Source organism: Monodelphis domestica, chromosome 5 (genome assembly GCF_027887165.1).
Source record: "Monodelphis domestica isolate mMonDom1 chromosome 5, mMonDom1.pri, whole genome shotgun sequence".
Classification (NCBI taxonomy): domain Eukaryota; kingdom Metazoa; phylum Chordata; class Mammalia; order Didelphimorphia; family Didelphidae; genus Monodelphis; species Monodelphis domestica.
The window spans coordinates 92,851,240-92,873,757 of NC_077231.1; the positions used below are offsets into that span (position 1 = coordinate 92,851,240).

General features: G+C 37.7%; 1 protein-coding gene across 1 annotated transcript in view; it reads left to right on the plus strand.

Annotated features, from left to right (window-relative positions):
- Positions 1-22,518, plus strand: part of WASHC4 (WASH complex subunit 4) — a 54,190-nt gene that overhangs the window by 23,475 nt on the left and 8,197 nt on the right. The window contains exons 13-29 of the mRNA XM_001365771.3: positions 377-537; positions 2,011-2,137; positions 3,464-3,589; positions 5,845-5,952; positions 6,970-7,116; positions 7,243-7,322; positions 8,272-8,377; positions 8,930-9,046; positions 9,880-10,048; positions 10,320-10,474; positions 12,095-12,169; positions 12,759-12,863; positions 15,011-15,145; positions 17,002-17,110; positions 19,677-19,743; positions 20,205-20,291; positions 21,877-22,024. Coding sequence (XP_001365808.1) covers positions 377-537; positions 2,011-2,137; positions 3,464-3,589; positions 5,845-5,952; positions 6,970-7,116; positions 7,243-7,322; positions 8,272-8,377; positions 8,930-9,046; positions 9,880-10,048; positions 10,320-10,474; positions 12,095-12,169; positions 12,759-12,863; positions 15,011-15,145; positions 17,002-17,110; positions 19,677-19,743; positions 20,205-20,291; positions 21,877-22,024 — 2,022 coding nt within the window. The remainder of the gene's footprint in view (positions 1-376; positions 538-2,010; positions 2,138-3,463; positions 3,590-5,844; positions 5,953-6,969; positions 7,117-7,242; positions 7,323-8,271; positions 8,378-8,929; positions 9,047-9,879; positions 10,049-10,319; positions 10,475-12,094; positions 12,170-12,758; positions 12,864-15,010; positions 15,146-17,001; positions 17,111-19,676; positions 19,744-20,204; positions 20,292-21,876; positions 22,025-22,518) is intronic.

Here is a 22,518-nt window from a genome sequence, read left to right on the forward strand (position 1 = left end):
TTGAGAACTTACATCTCTCACTAGTTCTTTCTTATAGTAGTGCAAAAGGGAATTCAAGCGGGTTGGTACCCAGGAAACTGCTTCTAGTTTGTGTGTTTTATAGAGCCAGGACTTTATCATCTTTCTTGGTATTTAGATGGGAATTATTTGCCAGAGAGTATTCTTACTTGGATGACAGTTATGATACTTGACCCCTGGAATGTAGCTGCCAGGGATGTGGTTTGGAGAAATATTCATTTTAACTAATGTCATGGTTCTTGCTTGGGGGTGGATTTTTATGGGAAACAACCTCATTGCCCCTTGTGCTGGTTTTGATCCCATGTGCTTTCCTGCCTACTATGCTTATTGATTGTCCCTCTCACTTTCAACATTTCAGGTTCCAGCCATCACTTTAACTGCTAATATAATTTGGTTTGCTGATAACTTTTTGATCCAGAAAATGCCAGCTGCTGCCAAACTCTTGGACAAAAAAAGCCTTCATGCTATTAAGACACACAGGGACACTTTTCTACAACAAAAGGCCCAGTCACTCACCAAGTAGGTGCCTCAAGCTGTCTAAAGAGCTGGGCTTCAATAGGGAAGATGTTGTCTATTTCTAGATGTAATATTGACTTTCTCAATAATGTGGAAAAAGGAAGAAGGCATCAGATTTTAATTTACTCATCATCAGAAAGAGGTATTAACAGTAGAATCTTTCAGGAAAAAGAGGAGAATTTTATTTTTTTCTCTTGCATAAGCATATTGTATTATATAACATACATATTAACAAATCATGTGTATTATTATTAGCTACATATTATGTTGTTATACATTAAAAAATAAAAATATATGGTTAACTCCAAAATAAAACCCAATAAAACTTTATGATGCATGATCATATGTTTAAATTAGATTATAAAGATCAGTAAATTATGTGGATGTTTTGATGTGGAATTAAATAGTATTTTATTTTTTTATTTTTATAAACCCCTTACCTTCCATCTTGGAATCAATACTATGTATTGGTTCCAAGGCAGAAGAGTGGTAAGGGTTAGGCAATGAGGCTTAAGTGACTTGCCCAGGGTCACACAGCTGGGAAGCATCTGAGGCCAGATTTTAACTTAAGACCTCCTGTCTCTAGGCCTGTCTCTCAATCTACTGAGCTATCCAGCTGCCCCCTAAAGAGTATTTTGACTGAGAAATTTGTTTTAATAAAAATAATAGCATTTACAAAGTGCCTACTATGTGCCAGGCACTGTACTGAGCACTTTACAGATATTATCTCCTTTGATCTTCACAGTAACTCTGGAAGGTAGGTGCTGTTGTTATTATTTTATTTTATTATATTTTTAAACCCTTACCTTCCATCTTGGAATCAATACTGTGTATTGGTTCCAAGACAGAGGAGTGGTAAGGGCTAGGCACTGGGGGTTCAGTGATTTGCTCAGGGTCACACAGCTGGGAAGTGTCTGAGGTCAGATTGAACCCAGGACCTCCCATCTCCAGGCCTGGCTCTCAATCCACTGAGCTACCCAGATGCCCCTGGTTGTTGTTTTTAGAGAAAAACAGGTTAAGTAACTTTCCCAGGATCATATAGCTAGTAAGTGTTTGAAGCTAGATTTTTTTTAGCTTGATCTTCCTGACTATAGGCCTCATGCTATCTACTATGCCACCTAGTGATCTCTCCTCTTCCTCTTTTTAATTGGACTAATTGGCCTTTTAGATCTATTGGTTTATTTTTTGATAGGTTTAATGTTGGCTCCTTTGATTTAATACCCTATAAAAATGGAACTATTTCAGGTAGGCTTCCTTTTATCCATTTTATCCTTCCTTAAAAAGCAGACAAAGTTTATTGCTAACTTCATATAGGATAACTAATTATGTTATGCTTGTTCTTTTACTACTGAGTTATCCTTTGTTATTAGAAAATCTTAATATCAGAATACTAATGCTTAATCTATAAAGTTAATTGTCTCCTGTAAAAGTTTGAGGGAAGATCACATCTAAACACACAATGTTTTTCTTTGTTAGAGATGTACAGTCTTACTACGTCTTTGTTAGCTCGTGGATGATGAAAATGGAAGCCATTTCATCTAAAGAACAACGAATGGATAAGTTTGCTGAGGACCTCACCAACAGATGCAGTGTTTTTATACAGGTAGCATATATTTTGTCCTCTATGAAGTACTTTGTGTTATTTGTCTAAAACTTTTGAAAATTGGATGTATATGAGCTTAGATAGTCTTTGGAAAAGAATAGTAACATTTTATTTGATAAAACTGGCCAAACAATGTAATCTGGTTATCAATGGAACCTGGCAGAAGAAAGGAAAGAATTATAAATAGGTGTGGAATCTCCTTTCTCTCCCCTTAGCTCTTGCCTTGTCAGCAGCATCTTCAGGCTCATGGCTCTCTCTCTTACTGGCATTCTCTCCCAGAGTCTCTGTTTCTTATCCCAGAATTGTTCCCTTCCTTCTGGCACCCTTAACAAAATGACCAGTTTTCCCTTGAGATCTACATACATCCTATTTCAGGGCTTTGTGTACCCAGAACCTACCATGATCTTGATGTGAGGACTTTTTTTCTCCACAGTTGTCTAAGTGACAACAAAACAAAACAAAACATCTGGAAGCATATTCAGCTCAGCAAATACATATTAAACATGGCCTGTCTGCATCTTACTCTGCTAACTTTATTTCTTTGAGTTACTAACTATAAAGATATTTGGCCAATTTCAAGCATCTTGGGTATTTGCTTCAGAGAGAGGTAGTCTGGAAAGATGGGAGCTGTGACATACCTTCTGTACCTCAGTGGGCCAGGAAAGGGAAAAACCAAACCAAACCTGGAAGTATTAATATTGGTGAACAAGCAGATCGGTACTTGAGGACCCTAGAAGGAAAGAGACAGAACCATCTCCTTGGAGTCATGCCTTTGAGAGTTTATGCTGGTAGGAGACCTCATTGGGCCTTCTGAAAACATATAACAGTGCTTTACTTCCATCCCCTTGGCCCACATTAATTTTCTAGTCTTCTCTTCCACTCTCATCCTTAGGAGTCACTGACACCAGGAAGGAACTCTGGAGGTCCCTGCTCCTGCTGTCTGGTGTCTGAGGAGAGGAGAGGGTGGAAGACCAGGCCCTGGTAGTGCTGAGTGTGGGACTTTGAGGATCTGTTTAGGTTTTGTTTCTATGGGAAATGCTTTCTGAGTAGGTAGGCTCAAAGTATCATAGATTGAGAGCTGGAAAGAACCTTGGAAGACAGATTAGGGGAAGAGATAAGGTAACTTTGCCTGAGGTTACATAGGTCATAACTAGAGAAGCCAGTATTTGAACTCAAGTTCTCCGGTCCCAATTAATGCTTCCCACCATCCCACAATGTTTGAAACAACCTACTTAGAATTAAACTTTTGGAAAACAGCTCGTGTGTGAGTAAAGCTAAACCATTCTCCATGTTGTTGGTTTTCAAATAGCCTTCTCTTGGTTGCAGGGTTTCTTATATGCATACAGCATTAGCACCATTATTAAGACTACAATGAATCTGTACATGTCAATGCAGAAGCCTATGACCAAAACTTCAGTCAAAGCATTATGCAGACTTATTGAACTGCTCAAGGTAAGTTTCAGGATGACATAACTGCATTCTGTCAGAAGTGACAGATAGCTAGGGGGAATCTCCAAAGGTTTTAATGCCTCCTTGAGCTTCTTTGTTGCTTGTTGGAAAAAGGCCTGGACACAAATACTCCTTGGCAAGATGATGTGGGAGCCACGGTATAAACCAACCCCAAGCCTTCATGTTGATACTAATGACCTGAAACTTGATTTTAAATGATTGCTCATGTATGTATGTAATGTGCCTCCTTAAAGTACTTGTAGTAGGAGGAGAAATTCAGAGAAGGAAAACTGTGAACTGGTTTGAGTCACCTTTTTGTTTAGGAACGTTTGTTTATTCTTGGAAATTTAAGATATTTTTGTTTTTTTAAAAATCCTTTTGCTATCATTAAAAAAAAACAAACAACCCGCACCTTCTGCCTTAGACTTAATATTGTGTATTGGTTCCAAGGCAGAAGAGTGGTAAGAACTGGGCAATAGAGGCTAAGTGACTTTCCCAGGGTGTCTGGGCTAGGAAGTGTCTGAGACCAGATTTGAACTCATGATCTCCTGTCTCTAGGCCTGGCTTTCTATCCACTGACCCACTTAGCTGCCCCCTTGTGCCATCATGTTTTTGAGTTTGCCTTTGCAAGGTAATCATGGGTATTGGTTTGATTTGCTTTAATTCAGGCCTACCACCATGATATAGTGATGCCATGGTCATGATTGTGGGTCTGAGCAAGAGGCCTCAGGGTAGTTGTTATGTCATTGGAAGAGAATCTCCTTCATCTTTTTCTAGCAGGTATATATGGAAAGGCAACTGGGATGTCAGGCCTCCTTTGCCTGTGGTGTTTGGAGCTTTGCTTCAGCAAACAGGAAGAACATGTGGTTTGAAGATGTATCTTGAATAATTCTTGCATTTTGTCTTCCTTTGAGGCCTTTCTCATTGAGCTTTAGTCACAGTAGACTGGTTTCTAAGGAGAGAAAATGAAAAGATTCTCACATGCGTTTCTCACGTTATGTCATTACAGTTTTGGAAACACCTTTTTTTAAAAATAGAAGTTGCCCTTTCTTAATGTTGCTTGGCCTTCTGAAAACATATAACAAGCCAATTCTTCTTTAATAATTTACAAATAAAAGCAGAATTATGTTGGTTCTTTTTCAGATGTTTCCTTTAGAGGAAATGCAAGTATCACTTAGGAAAATGAATTTATGTTCACAATATTATATATCTTGTGAAATTTTTTATTAAACCACATAATTATTCCTTTTTTTTTCTAGACCTTGAGTGTGGGTGAATTAGTCCCCTTCCTTTAAACTTACTCAGAAATGGATTTCGTATAAACATTTGCTGGCAAAGCAATACTAAATGGCAATACTGTATGCATATGACTAAATAGGAAACCAAAAAAGAGATTTATTTCAGTATATAAGCATTTCAAAATAAATATCGTTTGATGTATCAATGTTGAAAATATTGAAATAATTCAGTGAGCCAGTGGAGAAAAATTACTGTTTAAAAAAAATTCAAAGATATTTTATTTTCTCAATTACATATAATGATAATTTTCAGTATACATTTTCCAAAATTATACGATCCAAACTATCTCCTTTCCTCCCTTGCCTCTCCCTTCCTGGAGATGGTAAGCAATTTTATCTGGGCATACATGTATTATCATGCAAAACATGCTTCCATATTGGTCATTGTTGTAAGAGCATAATCATACAAAATAAAAACTCCAAAATAAAACTCTAAATACACTGATGTGAAAGTGCTTTGATCTGCATCCATCCTATTCCAACCGTCTCTGGAAGTGGATAAAATTCCTTATCATAAATCTTTCAGAATTGTCTCCATTGTTGAGAGTAGCCACATTTTCACAGTTGATTATCATATAATATTGCAATTATTGTGCATGATGTTCTCTCAGTTATGCTTATTTTGCTCTGCCTCAATTCATGCAGATCTTTCTATCTTTTTCTGAGATCATCCTGCTTATCGCTTCTTATATTAACAATAGTATTCCATCACTAACATATACCACAGTTTGTTCAACCATTCTTCAGTTGATGGATATGCCCTCAATTTCTAGTTCTTTGCCACTGCAAAAATTGTTGCTATAAATATTTTTGTACAAGTAGGTCCTTTCCTCTTTCTTGTTGAAAAAGTACTTTTAAAGTCTAACAGTGCAATCATTAGAGAAGCATTTTAATCAAAAGCAGGCACACAGAATAAATAAATAAATAAATATATGAATTTTTTTTTCTATTTCTTAAAAGGCAATAGAACATACCTTTTACAGGAGAAGTATGGTGGTGGCTGATTCTGTTTCACATATAACCCAGCACCTTCAGCATCAAGCTCTTAATTCTATTTCTGTGGCCAAGGTATGTTTATATGTCATATTCATCAAATCATGTTGGCTTAATAATTGACCTTCCCAACACAAACTTAAAGGTAATACTACTTTAATTTAGTGCTAATTCACAATTTTAGGCTCAACTGTTTTCTGAAAGTGATGTATGATATAATGATATAATAGTGCGTTTATAGATAATTAGTAGATAATAGTAATATATGAATATATAATATATTACTTTATATAAGTACATTATAAATATATGATTAGTATATAATATTTATACTAAAATCATATAATTATTTCTATTAACAATTAATCATGCATTAATAGTTTAAAGTATGATTGCATTAAAAGACAATTTTGACTTTTGGAGGAATGTTTGGGTAGAAGCATGTTTGATGGGTTGTCTGTTCCTGGCAGAGCCTGGCTGAAGTATTGTGCCCAGCACCACCCAACAATGCTGAAGGAATGTCAGGCTATCCTTGTTTTGCTTTGTTACAAGGGAGGGCTTAGGCTGGTGGAAGACTTGAAACAAGGAAAGAGCACAAGACAACAGTGGGATGAAATGGAAGAGCATTTATTGAGAACCTACCGTGTGTCTAGCATCATGCTGAGCCTGAGGGATTCAGAGAGAGAGAGAGCAAGATCATTCTGTTTTTACAATGCTTATGTTCTCATGTAGGGAAACCACATGCAAAGGAGAGTTCAGTTGTGAGATGGCATGATGATGAGACTGGGGGGTATTTGGTGAGCTTTGTGAGGAGGAGGAGGAGGTTCAGGGTGAGTCGCTGGGGGATTAAGGGGCACTTTTCCAGTCCAGTATACCCATTAGTAAATGTAATTTTCAAATCAGTAAATTATTTTTCAAGTCAGGGAATATTTGTTAGAAAGAAGAAGGAAAAGTCAAACTCAATAGACTGATTCGGAACCTTACTTGCTTTGGTATTTGAAAATGGTCATGTAGCATGTGATCTTTTGTCCTTTGGTTGTTGCATCAAAAGTCAAACTTCTCTTTCCCATTTTTCCATTTTCCCTCATCAAGAAAAGAGTCATTTCAGACAAGAAGTATAGTGAGCAGCGCCTTGATGTCCTCTCTGCCCTTGTGTTGGCTGAAAACACTCTCAATGGGCCGAGCACCCGTCAGAGGCGCCTCATCCTTTCCTTGGCCCTGAGTGTGGGCACCCAGATGGTAGGTTCTCTCCTCAGCCTGTTTTCTGATGACAGTCTAGCTCTGTATTCAGAACCAATCTGGAAGGCGATGGTGATGATGACAGTGAGCCATTGTTTGGCTCCTTCTTTCTCTTTTCCCCAATAGAAAACATTTAAGGATGAAGAACTTCTCCCTCTCCAAGTAGTGATGAAAAAACTGGATCTAATTAGTGAACTTAGAGAAAGGTGAGCAGCAGATATACTGGGAGTGGAAAATGAATCAGATGTATCTAGTGAATAAAAGAAGTCCTTTTCCTAACCTTCCTAGCTCAGAACTTGGCAGAAGTTGAGAACTTGTGCCTTGTTAACACTTCTCTCTTTCCTTGTGGCAGTGTGTGAGGACCGTGGATTTTTTAATCTTTTCCCCTATATTTAAAGATGAGACTTTATGCAACTCATAAAAAAAAATATTACCTTGGATGTGGCTAGCAGAGTGAATCCAAGTGTTCTTGGAAATGTTTCCATATAAATTGCCTTATTCTATGGGCTTTATGTGTGTGTGTGTGTGTGTTTTTTAAGAACTTACCTGATCCCTGATGAATTAGGTTCATGACAGATTTACATTTGGTATTCATCTCCTCTCTGGGTTCAGGTAACAATCATGAATACTTTGTGTTTGTAACTGAGGGAGCTGAAGTTGGGAAGTAGCTCATTCCTTTGGTAATTGATGCCCTTTAACTCCCATCATAAGAGGCAACTAACCTTTGTGTTCTTTTATTGAAGGAGGCTTAGTCGTTTGTTGCTGTATTAGATGAAAAAAGCATTTTGACAGGTGTTAGAAATAGGTGATAGTGATCTCTTGACCCATTTTTCAAAAGGTTTAGCATTCTAACTTGAGAGTGAGCAACACAGCTAAGTAAAGCATCCTTAACAAGTTATTAGTGAGAGGTTTAACTAAATCTTAAAAAGACATTTCTTGTTAGTCTCTGTCTTTTGAAAGGCACTTGAGCCCATTGCCAAATATCTCATAAAACTAAAGCTTATTTGCTAAAGAGCTTTTCATAAGGTGTTTCAGGAATGTGGTATTGAGTTTTTTCCTGGCCCAATGATCTGGTATCTTAGAACCTCATTCCTTTCATTGTTGTCTTGAATAATTTCAATTTCTTTGACCACTCATTATTGCTTTGCCTTATAGAGTTCGAACACAGTGTGATTGCTGTTTCCTATACTGGCATCGAGCTGTCTTTCCAATTTATTTAGATGATGTGTATGAAAATGCTGTTGATGCAGCTAGATTACATGTAAGTAAAGAACCAACGAAATGGTCAAGAGAATAGTGACTGATTTAGGGTAACATGCCACTCACTAAAAAAGTAACAAATTATTACTATTACTGAGCCATCTTAAAAGTAGATTCCTAATTAGTGTTTTGTACTATGAAGTAATGAAGCAATCATGGACTAAGTCTTAATAGTTTTACTAATTAAAATAGTTTGAATAATTCCCTCATTCCTTTTCGTTTACCCTTATTTGTTCTCATTTCAGTTAATTTAATTTCACTATTGTATTGGGAACAATAGTCATTTAGAAATCATTTACGCATGAAAACAGTTTTTAGACCTACTCTATTTCATTTTGGAAGTCAACTCGTTTAAAATTAAAATAGGGAAAAAGAATCTATGGTAAGTTTTCTCAATATAGAAAATAGTTGTGTAGCTGAAGGAATCTTTAGGAAGGAAAATTGGGAGAATAGGCCATCCTTTGAATTGAGTCTACATATTTTCTTTCCTGTGATGTGAGAGACTTATGACATTTCATTTTTTCTTTATATAGTAACTCCTCTTTCTTCTTAGTATATGTTCAGTGCTTTACGGGACTGTGTGCCTGCCATGGTATGTGCAAGACATTTGGAGTCTTATGAAATCCTTCTGAATTGCTATGACAAGGAGATTATGGACATTTTAAATGAGGTAATTGCATATCGTCCGAAAGACAGAAAATATCTATGTGGAATTCAATGTTTGTATACATTTTTGGGTCAAAGCAAGCTTTCAATAGGATAAAATCACCAAATTGCAGTTTTAAAGAGAAGTGAAAATGGTTTCATTAGTCTTTTTGTAGCTCTGCAATTCTCTGTTAGCCTGGAAATCTCTTGGAAAATTTCATCAAGCGAACATTTCTTTAGTGATTGTGAATCTATTTGGATTTTAAGTTTTGGTCTGAAATTTTTGGGGCAAAATAGGTTGAGGAATAAAATCCCTCATTATACCAATATATTTTGAAGGTAGTTTATTTAATACCTTATTAGACTAATTACCATTCTGACTGGGGAAAGTTGATTTGTGCAGCTGCAAGAATTTGGTTATTAGCAATGTTTCTATATTAAGACTCAAATTTATAAGATTAAACTTCTTTCCTTGTAGATTTTTAACAGTTTATAGGGACTAATGGCAAAGGGAGTCGAGGTTCTCTGCTTAAGTATACTTAGAAAGCATTTAATGTTGTGTATGCATCTTTTTTATTATGTACATTTAAGTTAACTTGTAAGGACAGTAATACAAATAGTAACAGTAAAAAACAGTGCTTACTTTGGCATTTTCTGTGTAAAAACCTTAGTTAAGGGATCCAAACAAAGTAATTCTCTTTTTCCCAGTAAAATATGAGGCTTTGTCTCATGGCATTCTGACTTATTCTCTCTGTTCACCTGTACATATTTATTATCTCCACTTCTGAGCAAAGTGGAGCCCTTGGGGGCACCTTTTTGTTAATGTCACTGTGTGATGAAAGGCATTTATCTGAGCAGCACCTGCTGGAGAAGTTATGCCGAGAGATAGAGAAGGACCTGCGTCTGTCTGTGCATACCCACCTCAAGTTGGATGACCGGAATCCATTCAGAGTCGGCATGAAAGATCTGGCCCTTTTCTTCTCTCTGAACCCCATTCGTTTCTTCAATCGCTTTATCGACATCAGAGGTGTGTTCTCAGATCCCCTCCATGGGTTACTCAGGCCACTCGGGGGCTTTTTTGGGCTTAGCTGTAAAGAACCGGATGCAGAACCTTGTTTCCACATTAGTTCTTTCTTGGGGTCTACTCTCTAACTCTTAGTATCTTATTGGAAAGGACCAGAGCTCACTTTCAGAGGCATGATGGGATTTTCCCTTCTTCCTGGCTTTCCCCCTCCTTAGAGCATTCAGGATTCTTTAAATACCAAATGGGCTCTGGCTTTGTTTTGTTTTTGATCTAGCTTTTGTAACACATTATTTGGACAAGACTTTCTACAACCTGACGACGGTCGCTCTTCATGACTGGGCCACTTATAGCGAAATGAGAAATTTAGCAACTCAGCGTTATGGCTTGGTTATGACAGAGGCCCATCTTCCCAGCCAGACTTTGGAGCAGGTAGAGTCTGTGTGTAGCACATGACAAATGCTACTTCTTGTGTATGTGAATTTGCTTAGTAAATTCAGGCGTGCCTCACTCTAAACACTCTAAGAAAATAATGAGTTAGAGGGTAATGATCAGCTTTAGAAGATTCACCAGAAAGTTCCTTCATGTCAGCCTCCCCCACAAAATTTTAAAAATTATTTGAATATGCATACTTTTGAGGAATACTTTTGTTGCCTAAAGGAAGGAACATTTAGAGCCTGGTGAATATGGCACCATTTCCCAGGGTCAGAATTTTGGAGCTTTGGTCTTCTTGTTCTCTTGTATGAATGGTTCTATTTTTTCAGATACATTAAATTGATAATTTGTGTAAGCAAGTAGTGCCTGGTTCTGCCTGGATTTACAAAAAAGCCAGGCCAATCTACAAAGGAAACCTCCTTCAGAGGTACATTTTAGTTCTTGCAAAGGTGAGGTGATCCAGGACTGTCCTTCCAGAGAGCTTTCTACTCAACTTTTACTGACTCAGAGAAAACTATTTTTGTATCTTTTGCCCTGTTATCTTTTGGCATTGTCAGGAGGGGTAGGCTTTTTGCTAAGGAGAGAAGTACTATTGTGAGCACTTATCAGGAAATCTACTCTTACAGAGAAAGCCTCTGGGACAGAAGGGGTAGATGGATCAATTGCTAATGAATGAGGGGTTCTTACACCCAATCAACACTTGTACCTCTTGAGGAATCTTTGGTGATCTGACCAGTTGTCTGTTGTGTTTGAAGGTGCAGAAAAACCTTTTAATAGTAGTAGGGGCACCTCTTCTTCTGTTCATTTCTTAAATCTCCTTAAGGCTGAGAGAAGGATGTGGAGAGGGATTCATGAATCAGCTTCTTTGAGGAACTCAGATGTTTTTCCCTCAGTTGACATAACTACCCAGAGGTTAAGTCATAGTCCTTAAGTCCCAATAAGAAGATGATTGCTTGTTGTCTTCATCTAAAGGACATTTTGTAATCTTTGGGCATGTCTTGCAGAGAGATTAAATTGCTGTTCTTTAAGATTTTAAATAGTTGATTAAAGCCATATAACCAGAAAATCATCTTAGCTAGATTTCTTTTTTAAAAAACCATTACCTTTTGTCTTGAAATCAATACTGTGTACTGGTTCCAAGGCAGAAGAGTGGTAAGGGCTAGGCAATGGGGGTCAAGTGACTTGCCCAGGGTCACACAACTGGGAAGTGTCTGAGGTCAGATTTGAACCCAGGACCTCCATCTCTAGGCCTGACTCTCAATCCACTGAGCTACCCAGCTGCCCCCTGTAGATTTTTTTAAAAAAGCCCTTACCTTCTATCTTAGAACTGATACTAAGTGATGTTCCAGAGTAGAAAATCAGTAAGGGTTAGGCAACTGAGATTAAGTGACTTCCTCAGGGTTGTACAGCTAGGAAGTGTATGAGTTCACATTTGAACCCAAGACCTCCCATCTCCAAGCCTGACTATCCATTCTGCCACTTAGCTGCCCTGTAGCTGGCTTTTGATAGAGGCAGTGGTTCACTGTCTAGTCAAGATTGTGTGATAGATTAACTTGTGAATAATATTTTTTGTCTCAAGTCACTGATAATATAGTTTCTAAATGAATTGAATTTCAGGGTCTGGATGTTTTGGAAATCATGAGAAACATTCATGTATTTGTGTCCCGATATCTTTACAACCTCAATAATCAGGTGAGTTGGGGCAGGGATTAGAAAATAGTGATGTTTCCTAGAGAGGGGAGAATTGTTATGATGTAAATTCTTCTTTCTTGTTGGGAAAGGCTGCTTTATGCCAGGGTGCCCTTTACACAGTACCAGGCATTTAATGGTTGCTTAATAAAGAAATTCTCGTTGATTCCTAAGTTCTCCTTTGAAGCCTTTTCAATGAAAAACCTTAAGTTGTCCAGACCTTTCTGCTTACCTTGTGTGTGGTAACTGTTTGATGCAGTGTGGTATTGTGTAAAGGGAACCCTTTCCTCCCAGTGTCATGAACTTTCTGCTCATCCGAGCCACCAATGCCAAATCGCAGAAAGACCCCAGACAAAGACCTCTGGAGAAGAGCCTGATCTCCTCTACGGTCTCATTTTTATAGTCCTCTTTCTCCATGTTACTCCTTTCCCTGTGTGTTGGTCTGTCACATCTCAGAAGCCAATCAAATCTCTGTTTGGAGCATTCCAGCTCATGCTAATGGATGAACAGAAAGTTCACAACCCTGGGAAGAAGGGGTTCCCTTTACACAGTTTGATTTGTTGATTAAGTATAAATCTCTCTCTATTTTCAGATATTCATTGAACGGACTAGCAACAACAAGCATTTGAATACTATTAATATCCGACACATTGCAAATTCAATCCGTACCCATGGCACAGGAATCATGAACACAACAGTAAGCACCTTTACTTTTTCCCCTCTGGATTTATAATTTTATTGGTGTAACGAATTCCTCATTTGCATTGAAAATATTTTCATTATTGTACAATGTAATGAGATACTTGGGAGATGGTATGGTATCTAAGGAAACTAATGATTTTCAAGCATCCTCAAGCACTTTATATTTAAACCATTACATTCTGTCTTAGTATGAATTTTAAGACAGATGACAGCAAGAGCTCGTCAATCAGGGTTAAATGACTTGCTCAGGGTCAGACAGCTAGGAAGTGTCTAAGGTCAGATTTGAACTCAGGTCCTCCTAACTCCATGCCTGGTGCTCTTATCAGTCTGCTATCTAGTGGCCTCTCTCAAGTCCTTAAATGCATAGATTTTTAGCATATACAAATAGTAAACTTATTGAAACTTATCTTTACAAAGTCATTAAAATAAACTTTTTGTAATTTTATTGGCAATTTATCAGTTTGGGTGCTCATAAAAATTAGTATGATTGCAAAACATTCTTTAATTCACACCTTTCACAGATTTAATTCCTGCATTTAATTTGACATTTTTACTAGCTATGAAGAATAGTTAATGTGGTTATTGGTAGTTAATTAGCTATTATGTAATTTAGATGTTTGAGTTTTCCATTTGCCCTTATTAAAATTTTCAGGTAAGTATACATAATATAACGAAAAGTCTTAGAGCAAAGACTCTTTGTTAGATGTGACTAAAGGAGAGGGAAGAGTTTCAACAACTGAAATCTCCAAACTTTGTGCTAGCCATAACCTACAAGAGTTAAAATAAGTCAGTAAATATTGATAGGTTACTTACTACCTAGTACTATTTGATAATATTAAATAGAATGGTTCTTGACCTCAGCTTTTAGTACCTTTTTCTTCCTTAGAGATACCATTGACTATCTTATCTTCAAAAAAGTATGTATTTCTCCACAATAAATTTTTGATATCTTTTGTTTTAACATCATCTGTAATTTCCAGCGCATTTTTCTTCCTCTCTACTTCCAGAGAGCCAGCCTCAGAGAATAAAAGAAAGGGAAGAAAATCTCAGAAAAGTAACTAATATGTTGAAAATGTCTAATGTTAATTTTTGTGTGCTATACCTATAGTCTCTCATTTCTGCCAAGAAAATGTGGGAAAATGTCTTTACATCCTCTTCTTTGAGGCCAAGCTTTTTTTTTATTATAATTAAAAAAAATTAAATTAACAGGCATTTTTTTTTCTTCTTCCTACCTCCCTAATTCTTAATGGAAAAAAACCAAACCAAAACAGAACCATAATATGTTAATTAAAATTTCACAGAATTCAAGGTTAGGGTTTTGTTTATTTGTTTGTTTGGTCTTTTGACTACAATTTGTTCATTCCCCAATCAATGAGCATCAATTTCCATTTCTTTACTGTTATAAAAAGGATTGCTATAACTATTTTGGTGTGGTGGGGCCTTTATTTTTTACCTACAGATTTTATTTGAGTTGGTTTTTAGCCTTGATTTTTTCTCTTGTGACCTCAATTGCTTCAAACTCAGCGTATCTAAAAACAATTGAATCATCTTTTATTTGTTTGTTTTTTTTATGGTATTTGGTATTCTAAATAAACTTCACTGACATCAGCATACTTGAGAATTTTCATATACGGAAAGGAACAGAAATAGAAGATTGTACATGAAGCCAGTCTATTACAGTTTTAAAAAGAATTATGAGTTCAGTACTCTTTTCAAAGCTCTTCTGCATATTTGTCTACTTCTGAACCTCCTGTTCTGTGCATTTAAAAAATGCTCATTGGGGGCAGCTGCGTAGCTCAGTGGATTGAGAGACAGGCCTAGAGATGGGAGGTCCTAGGTTCAAATCTGACCTCAGACACTTCCCAGCTGTGTGACCCTGGGAAAGTCACTTGACCCCCATTGCCTAGCCCTTACCACTCTTCTGCCTTGGAGCCAATACACAGTGTTGATTCCAAGAAGAAAGGTAAGGGTTTAAAAAATAATGCTCATGATCTTCTTTTCTTAAGCATCATTATCATTAGCTTCTCTCCCCCCAACCCCCCACTCCATGACCTTTTTATAATTATGACTATTGGCACTTGTACTCGAGGTACTTTTATATTACATCTTGTTTTCTAATTTTGAATTTTAATTTTTTAACAGGTTAATTTCACCTATCAATTTTTGAGAAAAAAGTTCTATATATTTAGCCAGTTTATGTATGATGAACACATCAAATCCAGATTGATCAAAGATATCCGATTTTTCAGGGAAGTTAAGGACCAAAATGACCACAAGGTAGGTTATACATATGTGTTATTTTTAAGATCATTTGATTGGGTTTCAGAGGCAACCTGGAAGCACAATGGATAGAAAGCCTGGCCTTGTACTTGGAAGAGATGTGGGTACATGGCCTTGCTTCTGTCACATCTTGGCTTTGTGACATTAAACAAGTCATGAAACTACTCAGGATGACTCTCTGAGAATCAGTTAACAGATGAGGTGCTGATCGATCTGCATTGGCTGAGGGAGTTTCCATACTTATCATGACATCACAGGCTTGGACCAAACATAGATTTCCTTTAAAGTACAGGTACAGTAGGCAGTTTATAAAGATCTGTTGGAAATGTAATATCCTAATGATGCTCTTCATTGTATTGGGTGATTATTGTGACTATCAGAGCAATAAACCAAAATAGAATGGTGAAATATGCACTTAAAAGATGGCATTAAATTAAATAAAAAGTTTTGGCGGAGGCTACTTTAAAGAGAATGCCATCCCTAAATGAAGGTCAGTGAAGTTTGTGGGATCATGTTCTTTCATTCATGGAAAATGAAGTCTTAATTGGTATTCCAAAATGAATTTATCACCTTTAACCTTTAGAAAAAACCCATTGCCTACTTGGTGACAATATATAATCCAGTGGATGCCTGTGACTTGGGAATGAATGCTTTTGGTGAGGCCCTGCCCTCCAAGACTATTCTGCCTGCCATTTTAGGATTAGGAAGCCAGCATGCCCCCAGAAGAGGGCTTGGTTCTGTTTCTTAACCATTAGGCAGGCTTTTCAGCTATTTGGACATAGTCATGGTGATGAGGAACATACAATTAAGGAGAGTACTACTACTATTATAGTAGGGCCCCTTTATTCATGGCTTTGCTTTCCATGGTCATCTAGAAGCTCTGGAGGTCTTCCTTGAATACTATGGAAGTCCACTTGTGGCAGTGGTCTACCTCCAGTGAAAGTCTTTCCTGCCTCTACTTTCATTTTTTAGGGTGTTTGTGTTAATGTGCACATGTGTGTGTGTGTGTTGTGTGTATTGGTGGTGGTGGGGTGGTTGAGGAGCCCCAAGCCAAGGGGTGGGAGCAGGGAGAGATAGCACATTTATATGGGATCAGCAAGTGTTCATTTATATCCACAGTTCTAGCCATCTGGGCTAGAGCCTTGGAATGTGTCCCCTGTGGACACGAGACCCTTCTGTACTCTTACCAGAGGAAAGAAAGATAGTTGTTAATATCAGACTCCTTCATTTCCCCCTTTAAAAAAAGTCTTCTTTTGATTATAAAAGTACAGTGAAATGAAGCATTTAGGGGCCCTCTGTGGCTTCAGCTTGTCTTTCCAGGCCATTGGTACATGGCTCACCATTATACATTGTAGTCCTCTAACCAAATTGGCCTCCTTCTTCTCCTGTACTGTAGTGTTCTATTTCCTGCCTCTGTGGTTTTTATACTCTGTCCTGCACACCTGGAATACCCTCATCTCAGACTTGTGGAGCCACTGTCTCAAGTACCATCTTCAAACAAGACATTTTTGAGCTCTTATTTGTTGGTCCCCTCATTGTTGTACAGTACAGGCTTGTACAATGCCTGGAATATAGATATTTAGTAAATTAGACTGTAAGCTTCTTGAGGGCTGGGACTATCTTTTGTCTCTTTTTGTATCCCCAGCACTTAGTCCATTGCCTGACAAGTAGTAGCGACTTAATAAATGTTTATTGATTGATTGCTGGATTGGATAAAACCTATAAACAAATTGGAATGCAGACTGGAATTTATGTGAAAAATCTGTAGGTATTTGCAATAAGGATAAATACTTTTATGTTATTATGAAGGTGCTCCTAAAACACACACACTCTCTCTCTCTCTGTCTCTCTAGTATCCTTTTGAAAGAGCAGAAAAATTCAATAGAGGAATCAGAAAACTTGGAATAACACCAGATGGACAGAGTTACCTGGATCAATTTCGACAGCTGATCAGCCAAATAGGTAAGTAGAATTATTGTGAAATCAGAATCAATCATTCTTGCAAGATTTGCGCTTTATTTCTGCCAATTTTATCTAAAGGAACCTATCTTAATATAGGATATCTTATAGTGATCATACTAGAACTCCACTTCATTTTTTTTTGAGATCCTCTGAACATATTAGAAAATGGGGTTGAACAGTCACTTGATAGACTTATATGAAGTTTAAATGGAATATTTTGTGTGTGTGTTTATGTGTGTACACGCTCTAAATGATAGGCTTATATGTATTATGTTGTTCAGTCATGTCTTACTCAGTGATCCCATTTGGGGTTTTCTGGGCAAAGATACTAGAATGATTTGCCATTTCCTTCTCCAACTCAATTTATAGATGAGAAAATTGAGGCCAAGAGGACCCAGGGTCACATAGCTAGGAGGTGCCTGAGGCCAGATTTGAACTCAGGTAAATGAGTCTTCCTGACTCCAGGCCCAGCACTCTACAGACTATGGTGTCACCTAGCCGCCCATGCATATGTAATATATATTTATATGTAATGTATTTCTTTAAATACACATGTATGCATACAACTGCACATTTGAGAGAGCTCTTTAGTGCATCTCTTCTCAGTGTGTGGTCTAGAGGCTCTAGAGGCATCCTTTACCTTTTCAGGGGGTCCCTAAGGTCACAATTGTTTTCATAGTAAAACTTAAGACATGATGTGCCTATTCCTTTTCCAGCCATATATTTGTGTGAGGCTGGATTTTCTTCATTTGTCCTTAGTCCAAAACAACATATGGCAGTAGATTGAATGTATGTACAAGCAGAAATAAGAATCCTACTGTCTTATTATATATAGAAGAGAGTTAAACAATATGTAAAACTGCACTACTCTCCTAACAAAATTTTTTTTTGTTGTGGAAGATGTACTTATTTTTCTTGAAAAATTTTATGTTAACTTGTAATAGATTATCATTTTAAATAATTAAATATTTAGAAAATTACCCATTTTCATTTCTAATGCAGTAAATTGACATTTGATTTTTGACATATAATTAATATTTTCTAATGTAGTTTCAGTAGATAAAACCCATATCTTTGGAGTCATCAGTAATTTTGGGGTGTGTAAAGGGGTTTTGAGACCAATAATTTGAAAACTACCAGTCTAGTGGCTGGTAGGCCAATGGAGTCAGGACAGCCTGGGCTCAGGTTTCACCTCATGACATGAGGCGACTGGGTACATGACTGGGCAAGGCAATTGGCCTCTCAGTGCCTCAGGCAACTCTTAGAGACTATATGTTGTAAAGGAGTTACTGGGCTGCTGTCTTAGAAGGAAATGCTGCACTGGGAGCTTATCTAGACTAGTGAAATCGTAGGTACTGACCAGAAATAGATGGGTGGTCCAAAAGTCTTAGTGCAAAGACTTTGGGGACACCTTGTTTAAGCATACATAAATACATGTATACATATATCTGTATAAAATGTTAAGAAATTAAAAGGAGTCAGTCAATGCCATAAGAAATTTAGAATTGTCATTAACTTTCTTGTATCACATCTCTCACTCTTGCTTATATGGTGTCATATGCTGTTCTAGGGTGGATTTTTTGTATGCTGGGGTCTTGAGTGTTAATGCCTTCTCCCATCCTCCCCTTGCTGGGCTTAGAGCAGATGTCCCCACATCTTTGTTGAACTGAGTTTTGCAAAGTTATGTGTGCTTTGGAGATTGTGTATCCTGGAACATAGTCACTATAGGCCAGCTTCACTTCTGTAATTAAACTAATGGATCTGAGTAGCCAGCTTTTAAGGTACCTTTGTGAACCTTTCGTTTGTAATACCATTTCAACAAAATGAGATGTTGTTACAGAGTAACAGTTGTGTTTGGAGGAGACCTTTTTGTATGACAGGAGGCTGTAGTCTTGACATTTTATCCTTTCTATGGATGACATCTCAACATCTGTGATTGTGAATTTAAGAGGTGATAAAGCTCTGGAACAGACTTTAAAAGACAGCTGCTGAACGTTGGCTCATGATAGTTTGAGTTTGAGAAGGGATGTTAGAGGGCTTCCTTTCCTTCCTCCCTGAGAGACTGAGAGAACCACAGAGGCCACACATCTCAGGACCCAGCCTTTTGACTCCCATGTTCTTTCTGCTATGTCCCATAGGCGCTGTGTAAGCTTGTGATCTCTTTTGGCTCCAGGGGAGGGAATAGTCATGAGACTAAAGATCTTGGATGTACCCCCTACCCTCATTCATCCCCACACACTAGCTTCCGCCCTCATCCACAGGCATTCAGACATGTACATGTATGATTTCTGGAGTTCCTGCATTTCTGTCCTTTGGTTGCTTAAATGGAAGCCTGGCACATTTGACTTAATTGGAAATCTTGGAAGGTGGAAGTATTTATGTTTTATATTGAATGGAAACTGAATGACTGTAGGCCTTGTCCGGGAGCATTGTGAAGTTCCGCTCACATCTTTATCTTTAGATTTGGTGACATCCTTATGTCACTGCATATGATTGGTTTTCTCTGTCATTTTATTCTATCTTTAAAATTTTATTTAATTAATTATTTTTCTCTGTCATTTTAAAGGTAATGCCATGGGCTATGTGCGAATGATCAGGTCGGGTGGTCTCCATTGTAGCAGCAATGCCATCAGGTATGGGATAGACCTCTTCGGTCTTTTCTCTTGATGCACACATGTATATTTACCCTTTTTTTATTTGCACCATTTGAATTTTGCTTTCCTGGAACTGTACTACAGGAGAGAAGCTGCTGCTTCTTATACATTCTTTGCTTTTTCTGTTACCCTTAGGGTCATCATCTCTGAAAAATTTTTCTTTTTCCTTTTGGTTGTTTTTAATTTAATTTTATAAGGTAGTATAGAACACAGGCTGCTCCTGATAGACTGTTTGGGGGTCAGGATTACAGTTTGTTTATCAAGCTCCCAGATCCAATTTTACACTTGATATAGCTGTGCCTGCATCTTTAGGTCAAGTGCCTAGTTACTTTACAATGTAAAGGAATCACTTGTACTTTTATATAGTTTTTATTTGAACCACATTGTATATATATTGAATGTTATCAATTTTAGTGACAGTCCTACATGATTTACTATAGGTTTGTTCCTGATCTCGAAGATATTGTAAATTTTGAAGAGCTGGTTAAAGAAGAAGGGCTTTCAGAAGAAACACTCAAAGCAGCAAGGTAATGGGGCTTGGGGGTTACAAAAGGTACTTAGGGTAAAAACTGCTCAAACAGCAAAAAGGGAACTGGAAAGTTTGCTCTGAAGATGAAATTTAAGACAGTTTTCTGAAACAAATCATACTTGTTTCAAAAAATGTTGATTTTGAGCTAGTAATCACTTACAACAAAAAAACATAATTAAATTACAGGCCACTTTTCTTAGTACTAGCCATAAGATGGACTAGGAAAATTATACTCTTTAATACTTGTTTAAGAAGGAACTCTCTCATGAGATTATTACTTTATTTCTTTCTGCTTCCTGCTAGAACTTTGGGCTAGAATTGATTTTTCTGATAACGACTAAGATTAAAGAGAAGAAAATGGGATTGCTAAATATTTAACTGAGGAAAATTGATCTTTTTACTGTTCCAGTTTTTGGAGTCAAATAATTTTGTCACAGCAGAGATCTCTAAATTGGATATGTTTTGGGCAGAAATTTTGGCTATGGGAATGAGTGCCCTTCTTATATCTAGTGGTAGTTGACATCATCTTATATAACACATCATACAGTATGTCCAAAATGTATATATTGTCTATATGGTATTTTATCTGGGGAAAAGGGAGTGGTCCTTGGCTGGTCTAAGTCAAAGTCACTGACATAATGGCTCTCTCTTTACTTGGCTTCTTCAGCAGTAACTTGAAATAGCTGCCCCTTCCCATAAAACCACGTCAGGGTACAAGGATAATCAACATGCCCTGTAAATAGTCTTTGTTTAGGGGAGAGTGATGTGAGTTTGACTCATGGTATACCTGAATTCTGTATCATCTCAGTCTGCTCTGTGCCCAGCTTGTACTAAGCTCGTCTGCTGATTTACAGAGAGTACAGCTTTTTCAAGGCCACTGTCATACCTTAGTAAGAGAAGTCATGGGAAAGAAGGAGGGTGAAACAACCTAGTTGGTATCATTAGGTAAAGACATAAAGTGGAAGAAGGAACTCGCTTCCCACTTCTCTGCCAGCTCAGAGTGGAAAAGAAGCCTGGGCACTATAGCATGGGCCTCTGCTCTTTGCAGGGTGAGCCTTTGACCTCATTGAGGAAGAAAGGAAGGAGATTGTCTTGGGATTTGGTAGATAACAGCTATCTGAATCTTGAGGGTAATGAATGAACCTCACAGGAGAAGAGGTCATGAGTGGTAATGGAAATGTCTGTGGAGAATAAGACTTCTCCACCAGGCCCAGGGAGTTGAGGAAATGAGTAAAAGTGCTGCCAGTGCTGGAGGAGCAGCCAGAGAATCTGAGGGGGTCACCAGGAGGGAGCCAGGGCTCAGGGAGAAGATACATGAAAGTCTTCCCCAGGTGTTGGTTGGTAGCTTGACAGTCTCTGGAGCTGCTTTCCCTCTTGCCACTTATACTGGAGAGCCTGACCTGAGAACAGAATGGGGCTCAGATTTTCTCTATGAGACTGACAGGATCCCGTGTGCCCTTCTCAGATTTAAAGCCCGTGAGCAGTGATGATGGCAGAAGTTCATTAATATCTCTGGCTCCTTAGGGGCAGGAGCCAGTTACATGTTTCCCTTTCAGCCTTACCCCACCGTCCTCTTTCTTTAGGCAGCTGGACTCAGTCCTCAGTGATCACACACGGAATTCTGCAGAAGGCACAGAGTATTTCAAAATGCTTGTGGATGTTTTTGCTCCTGAATTTCGGAGTCCCAAGAATATGCACCTCCGAAATTTCCACATCATCGTCCCTCCCTTGGTCAGTAATTTGAGCCTGTGAATCCTGATCTATTTGATTCTTGATGTGCTGGAAGGTTCTTTGCAACCTGAAGGGGAGGGGAAGGGAACAGGAATGAAATAAGCATTCGAGACCTACTGTGTGCCAGATACTGTACAGCTAAGCACTTTATAAATAGTATCTCATTTCATGATGAGGTAATATTATATGAGTATGTTACATATAATATTGATGATTTTGAACAATTCCTGGCTCAGTAAAACTGAGCCTGCTCTCAATGAATTGGCTCTGCAATGTTTCTAGTTAGTTGATGGCAAATCAATACATCCGTAGAGAAGAGAGTGCCTCTCAGCATTGCTTCTGAATTAAACCTAGTGAGTTCATCATATTCTTTCCAATTATTTTCTTATTTGTAGAATTGTTGCCTTAAATATTTTAATCTTTAGTTAATGTTGACAGATTATGTTAATAACTACTTAGTAATGTCATAACATGAGAAGGTTTCCACCACATCT